Below are 8,060 nucleotides of genomic sequence, written 5' to 3'. Positions count from 1 at the left end.
AGTTTGGTTTTGGTTAGATTCCATGCACATATTGATTAGGTTCTAGTTTTCAATTTTCTAGAGAACCAGACCAATCCGAACCGTGTACACCCCTAATACAAATAAACAAAATTATTTTCGTAAATACATTATTGATCAACCATTATATTCGAGACGACCTTAACAAAGTTGAAACACCATAGTCTAACTGTGCGCCAACACTATTTAAAGCTCAACACTATTTAAAGCTCCACAGAAAAAGTCTGTGTCAGTTCTGAAGTTCCTGTAATCGACATCCGATGATAATTCCGGTCATGGTTAATGTTCGGTAAGAGAGATTCTAAGCCCCATTTTCACTAACAAAAAATATAAAAAAACTTAACTCATTTTACCATCTCGTTTTCACTAACAAAGAATTTTACCAACTGATTTCCACTAACGAAAAAAATTATACCAACTCAATAACTTTTTCACTCACGTACCCAGCAAAAACTTTTTCACTATCGAAAATAACTTGATATTTTTCAACAACTTTTTCACTACAGAAAATACCTAACAACTTTTCAACTACAACTAAAAATTTACAAATTTTTCATTAAATCTACAAATTTTTCATTACCCGAAACACTCACTTAGAAGAGACAAAAATTACAAGGGGGAGAGCGAGGAACCTTCTTGGAGGGGCACAAAAGTTGTCCATGGCACCAAAGTAATGTGTCGGTGGCATTATTTTAAAGTTATCATATCACCACGGATCCAATGAGAGATCCCTTACTAGTTTACCGTGCGGACCTCCCCTTTCCCGATCGAATTGTGACGATCCGAACCGCTCAATGTGTTCAGAACGTGATTTTAAAGGTACCCGCGATGAATTAGCAAAAAAAATGATCGGGAAGGGCTTGATCCGAGCAATTTTTTACTGAACCGTTCAATAAAAACTGCTCGGATCAAGCCCTTCCCGATCATTTTTTTTGCTGATTTCTCGCCGGTACCCTTAAAATCACGTTCTGATCACTTTGAGCGGCTCTGATCTTCCCAATTCGATCGGAAAATAGGAGTCCGGCACGGTAAACTCTTGCGGGATCGCTTAAGGGAACGGACTAGTTATCATATATATAGCGCCATATATATATAGTACTCCAATATGGTTTACTTTGGAATTTGAAGTACTTAGCAACGAAGCAATGTCGTCGTCTTCTTCGTCGAAGAAAAAAATCATCCTAAGGAGCTCGGACGGCGAGACCTTCGAGGTCGACGAGGCCGTAGCAATCCAGTCGGGGGTGATCAGGCAGAGGATCGAGAACGATTGTGCCGACGGGGTTTTTCCGCTTGCGAATGTCACGAGCTGTGTTCTGTCCAAGGTGATCGAGTACTGCGAGAAGCACGCCAAATCGGCGGCTCCTGATTCCAATGATCGTGCTGCTGTCGATCAACTCAAGAATTTCGATGCTCAGTTCGTGAAGGTTGATCAGGCCATTCTATTTGACTTGGTCCTGGTATGATAGATAATTAAACCCTTCTGCAGCCTTTTCTTCGTACTTATATATACACACACGTAGGGTTCGGTTGCCTTACATTATTTCGTCTTAAAAATCGATCTGCGTGTGCAAGTCGATTTTTATTAAGATACGCACAAAGCTGACCCAGAGCTAGAGCCTGTGTTGTGGTCGATTTAGGCCCCAAAAAATGCAAATTTTAAGGGCCACTCGTATTTTAGTACCTCTAGATATCGTGGAATGTTTGGTTATTGTTTTAGGGTTATTTCTTATGGATGAATACTAGTATTTGTTCTTGGAAGGGTAATTTACCTGCTTACATTTTGTTCATTAAGATTTCGAAACGGCCCTCCTTTTGGTTTTCGCTTTAAGCATCCAAAAAGTCAGAGCTGGCTCTAGATTAGCACAAATAACAACAAAACTATTATCACACCAATCAAGGTTTTTTTTTCTTTCTCTAAAGCAAGTCAAGTAGATCCATTAACATTTCCTCCATGTTTGAGAAACACTATACAACGCATGTAGGAAGTGTTGTGGAGCATTCCTATAACATTAAACGTACTCAGCATGATGATTTTTTTTTGCAATGGTAATAAGCAAAAACAAAAACCCAAAATCATATGACTACAGAACACACACACACACAGAGAAGAAGACCTGGGTGAGCAATTCAACACCATCGAATGAAAAAGTAAGAGCACAAATGCAGAGGGAAACTGAGAAAGGGAACCTAGAAAGGAAACTGGGGTCAACGTGGGGTGTTTTTTTTTTTTTTTTGGTAAATCGGAAATTCATAACATAAGTTCAGTACATTAAGTATATAAAGTACTATCAGGGTTACAATAGTACAGACTCCCTACAAACTAAACTTAGTCCAGCAACTGCCTAATGTTTAGGCTGTCCCTAATGAGATATTCCCCAACAGAAATAGGGATATCCACCGCAACCACAAGGTTTTCATTCTGCTCAGCACCCAAACGGGCGAGGTTATCCGCACACTGATTTGCATTATGGTAGATGTGAGTCAAGGTTGTTCCTGTTCGGTTCAGGAGCACATGGGCTTCATTGATGATGACACTTTGCGGGTGATTGTCTGGATTCCCTTCATTGATCATACTAACCGCAATAAGAGAGTCTGATTCAGTTCTGATGTTGGTTAGGCCTTTCTCTAGGATGATGGTCAAACCTCTGTAGATGCCCCATATCTCCGCTTCTAGGCTTGAATCACAGTCGAGTTTTCCGTAGTAGCCCAGTATCCAGTCTCCTTTCTGATCTCAGAATATCCCACCAAAGCCTCCTTTGCCATTAGTCTCGTACCACCAGTCATCTGTGTCCAACTTAACATTTCCTGTGGAAAGAGGAATCCAATTAGTGACTCGGGGAACTGGTGAGTTATTAATGAGAGGGGATCTGAAGGCTTCCACGATTTCAAGGGCATAGGAGCTAACTAACTCGGCACTGATGGAAATGATATATTCAAAATTATCAAAACTTTTTTTTTTTTTTTTTGATCTTTCCATATTTGCCAAAGTGTAATGGCAAAAATAGTGTGCCCAGGCAACATAGCTCCATTTCCAATAGTTTTGTTAGATTTTAGATTTCTGAAAGTCCACTCCCCCATGTGGTCTTCAGAATCTCTTCTCATTAGATGGCCAAAGGGAATGTGAGTCCAGAGCTCTTTAGCTTTGTCACACTCCCTAAAAATGTGTTTCAGATCTTCAGGATAAAGGTTACATCGTGGAAATAGATCCAATATTGCAATCCCTCTCTTGGCACAGAGTTGATTGGTTGGAATTTTTTTTATGGAGGATAAGCCATATGAAAGGTTTAATTTTAGCAGGAAGTTTAAGTTTCCAAAACCATTTCCAACCCTTTAAATCTGTGTTTTCTTTTTTGATCAGATCATAAGCAGCAGCTACTGTGAAGTTTCCACTTGGTGATCCCACCCAAGTTAAGTGATCAGGAGTTTGGGAATAAGATGCTAGAGGTATCCCACGAATGGAAGCAAGAGTGTTATTGTCCACAATGTGGAAAATTGAATCCGGTACCCATCTCCCATCAACAATGAGGTCCTCAACTCTTTGGTTGGAGGTGGTATGGTTTCCCAGATAAGAGATAGCTATAGGGGAATTACCACACCACCAAGTCTTCCAAATGTCCACAGATTTGCCATCTTCTATAGTCCATTTAAGGCCTTTGTCCAGGATATGTTTAGTGTCTAAAATGTTCCTCCAAACATGGGAGGCTTTCCTCTTTCTTGGCCAAGAGGTTATGTTGCAATTCCTTAGGTATTTATCCCTTAGGATTGTAACCCATAGGCTATCCTCTTGCGTGGCAACTTTCCAGCTCAATTTGGAGAGGAGAGCCAGGTTCTGGGTTTTGGTTTTTTAAGGGCTAAACCTCCACAGTCCTTGCTCTTACAAACCTGATGCCAGTTCACAAGATGGATTTTTTTTTTTTTTTTTTGAGTATCTCCCCACAAAAATTTCTATTCAGTCTGTCAAGCTTATCATAAACAGTAGGCAAATTCATGGTTTGCATAGAATAACTAGGTACAGTGGAAGTAACAGATTGAACTAAGGTGTTCCTACCAGCAAGCATCAAGGTATTAGATTTCCGACCAGCTAGTTTGTTCTGAATATTCTCAAGGATGTAATTAAAGTCCTGTTTACTAATCTTGAATATTCTTTTTCCTCAGGCGGCAAACTATCTGGAAATGAAGGGCTTGTTGGACCTGACCTGCCAGACCGTTAGAGACATGATTAAGGGAAAAACTCCTGAGGAAATCAGGAAAACGTTCAACGTTGGAGAATTTACCCCAGAGGAGGAGGAGGAGGTCCGCAGGGAGAACAGGTGGGCCTTCGAATGACAGATCCAAGATGAGCCGTCACTTTTTTAGTCAATTACCACCTTGTTAGGCTTAATACATAGCGGGTGTTTGGTGCTAATTACTGTATTTTGGCTGATTCTAGATTCTGGAATTCTGGGAAACTCGTAATCAAATCTATAAAAGTGTTTGGTGAATGTATAAAATATAAATTATGCATCTTGAAAGTATTTGGTAGTGTAATCAGACTAATAGATTAAGATTGTAGACGTACATTTGTGCATGATGCCCCTACTATTGTTTGTTAAATTTAGTCTATCAAGCTTATCATAAACAGAAGTAGGCAAATTCATGGTTTGCATAGAATAACTAGGTACAGTGGAACTGTAGGGGTGTGACAAATTGAACTCATACCCTTTAAGAAACCCAAACCCATCTATTAAAAAATAGATCCAACCCAACCCATTTATTAGTTGGGATAGAATGGGTTCAAACCAATCAAACCCATTTATTATTGGGTCTTAATTGGGTCTCATTTGGGTCAACTTAAATGCCCAATGGGTTATGAACATTACCCATCAAAAAATCATCAAACTTAGAGCAAACTTTTGATCCCTAACAAAAAGTCCGTCTGTCACACAGTACATGCGTCCAAAACAGCACAGGGGGCAACCCCTGAGCTATTCCGAATTTCCTATAAAATGGGTAGGCATCAGGTAGGACATATACACACACTCTCTCTCATCACTTTTTCCTACGAGGAATTCTTTTAGTTTTTTTTTCTTTATTAAAAAAAATCCTACTCCGTATTTGTTAATTTGATCGAAACTAATAAATTTTTTAAAAAAGACAGATAAGTAAAAAAAGTTGTCATATTGACTTATTTTTGTCTCTATTCAAAAAATTGAGCTTCGATAAAAAAAATTTATGTTTCTAATTTCTCTCGTTGAGACGAATCAATAAGTCACAAAAGTTTGACGTAAAACAAACAAATGCAAAAAAAAATTGAATAAGAACAAAAAAATAAATGTCACTCAATTTTTTCGTGTGCTTTATAAAATTATTATTGGTATAGCTGAATTTCACATTTTTATCTAAGATAAACAAAAAAAAAACAAAAAAAAAAAAGAAAGTAAAACTGTAATTGGGTTAGTGGGTGGGTCGGGTTTGATTTTAAATAAATGGGTCGGGTTGGGTATAGGTAGTTGAACTCATAATTAATGGGTCTAAATGGGTCAATGATCCATTAAAGACCCAACCCACTTACAACTTATCCAATTTAACCCATACCCGCTCATTTGACACCTCTAAGTGGAAGTAACAAATTGAATTAAGGTGGTCCTACCAGCAAGCATCAAGGTATTAGATTTTCAACCAGCTAGTTTGTTCTGTACATTCTCAGTGATGTAATTAAAGTCCTGTTTACTAGTAACTCTTTTATGAAGGAGGGGAGCTTCTAAATACTTTCCCAGATTGGTGGTGAGAGCTATGCCATAAAAGTCACTAATCCTCTTAGCTTTCCTTCTAGGGACATTGGGGGAAACAAGGAGTTTAGGCTTCATCAAAGTAATGGACTGTCCAGATAAATCACAGAAATCATGCAACACTTCCGTCATAGCTCTACATGTGGAAATTTTATCCTGGCCAAAGAGAATAATGTCATCTGTGAAAAAGAGATGAGTTAGGGTGCAGGAGTTGCTAGATGCTTTGATGCCTTTCTAGCACCCTTCATCACTCTTATTATTAATCAAAATGGATAACCTTTCCATACACAAGACAAAGAGGTACAGGGATAACGGGTCTCCTTGTCTAATGCCACAACCAGGGGAAAATTCCTTTAAGAGATTCTCCGTTCCACAAAATGGACGTTTTAACACTACTGACACAGCTCATGATGAGAGAAGTCAAGAGGCATTGAAATTGAAGTAATTGAGAGTGTAAAACAGAAATTTCTAGGAAACTTTAACGTAGGCTTTTTCGAGATCAATTTTGAAGATCATAACTCCTTTTTTTTTATTTTCCCTCTAAGGGTATGCAGGATTTTCTAAGTATTAATAATGTAGTCATCCGTAGTTCTACCTACTTTGAAAAGGACATATAATTTTGGAAAGCAGAGGCCTAAGTCTGGCAACTATAATCTTAGTGATGATTTTATAAGATACATTGCATAAACTGATCGGTCTGAATATTTAAATAGAATCAGGGTTTTCCCATTTTTGGAATCAAAGAAATTAGAGTTTGATTCACTTCCTCGGGGATAGAACTAGAATCAAAACAGTTTTGCACAAAGTCACACACCTGCTTGCCCACCAGATTCCAGTATTTCTGATAAAAGATGGCTTCAATGCCATCAGGTCCAGGAGCTTTGAAGGGACCAATGTTCTTGACACAATTCCAGATTTCAGCAGGGGAAACAGGGGAGCATAACATTATATTATCTTCTCTAGTTAGGGAAACGTGGGGATGAACAACTTGTCTCACCCCCGGGTTGGTATTCTGATCCTTCAACAGGTTTTGGAAGTAGTTCTGAACTAAAGCTTTAATGGAGTCAGGGTTATCAATCCAGCAATTATTATCTTCTTTGAGCATCATGATCTTGGACTTCCTTCTACGGATGTGTTGGCATTTAGTTCGGTGTGGTAATTTTACCTCTTTAACAGTTAATTAATGAGACATTGAAAATAAATTTAAAAAATTTTATTTGAAGGGGCAATAAGGAAAAAAAATTTTGTGACACGACTTTACGAAATGGTTACACCAACCAGTACTCTCCCTTTATATATACTCCGTATTAGAATTCGGACACGTAGGATTCGGTTGGCTTAAATTATTTCGTCACTGAAAACATGCCTTGTTTATATATGCTGCATTTTCTGGCTGTTTTATTATTGTATTTAGCGAGCTGTGGCAAGTTGTATTTTCCAACATAGGATCAATTTTAGTGGCTCTGACCAACATCTGCAATTTGTGGGATGCTGTTAGACTGTGGCCTCTAGTAAACTTCCCTTGCGTAGATATTGCCTTCAATCATTTGTTCATAGAGAGCACTCAATGCAAGTCTTTGATGACCACTTGTTTTCTGTCTTGGATTGATATTTCGATTTAAGAAATATAGAAGAAGATACGATGAAGAACGGAGTACATGCCAATTGGGCATCCTTTCTCTTATTGGCATTTTCTTTCTTTTTTGAGAACGAAGATTCCTACTTAATTGTTTTCAAGCTGTGCATTCTGAAGTGTGCTTATCAGTTATCACCCTTGAGAATTCTCACATTACTGTAAATACTTAACCTTGAATTTTTTTTTTTCCCTCCGGCGGCTAACTATCTGGATATCAAGGGCTTGTTGGACTCGACCAGACAGAACGTTGCTGACATGATTTGGGGAAAAACTCCTGGAGAAATCAAGAAAATGTTCAACATTGCAGAATTTACCCCAGAGGAGGAGGAGGAGATTCGCAGGGAGAGATAACGCCTAGGCCTTTGAACGACAGACTAGCATATTTCATTTCTCAAATCATGGTGTTGTGTTTGTTTTTCTTTCGATTACGGATTGTGCCGGTAAATGGATACAGGGATTGCACAGTGTAGGTGTTGTGTTTGTTTTTCCTTTTGATGATACGGATTTATGCCGGTAAATGGATACAGGGATTTGCACAGTGCTATATTCATCCTGTAGTGACCGGTAGATGATTTGCCCTTTTCTAGGGAGATGTAAATAGTGCCAACATTTTTTAACCGGTTTTTTTGCCTTTTTGG

The 8,060-nt window shown here is 38.5% G+C and overlaps 1 protein-coding gene across 1 annotated transcript; it reads left to right on the top strand.

Moving 5' to 3' along the window:
- The first annotated feature begins 1,124 nt into the window (after positions 1-1,124).
- Positions 1,125-4,521, top strand: LOC131316731 (SKP1-like protein 1). Its single transcript, XM_058346159.1, has 2 exons — positions 1,125-1,475; positions 4,174-4,521. Exons 1-2 carry the CDS (start codon positions 1,164-1,166, stop codon positions 4,342-4,344), a joined length of 483 nt encoding a protein of 160 aa, XP_058202142.1. The 5' UTR covers positions 1,125-1,163; the 3' UTR covers positions 4,345-4,521.
- Positions 4,522-8,060: the final 3,539 nt, after the last annotated feature.

The sequence above is a fragment of the Rhododendron vialii genome, chromosome 2a, assembly GCF_030253575.1.
Source record: "Rhododendron vialii isolate Sample 1 chromosome 2a, ASM3025357v1".
Taxonomy (NCBI): domain Eukaryota; kingdom Viridiplantae; phylum Streptophyta; class Magnoliopsida; order Ericales; family Ericaceae; genus Rhododendron; species Rhododendron vialii.
This window is presented reverse-complemented; position numbering and strand designations above follow the sequence as displayed.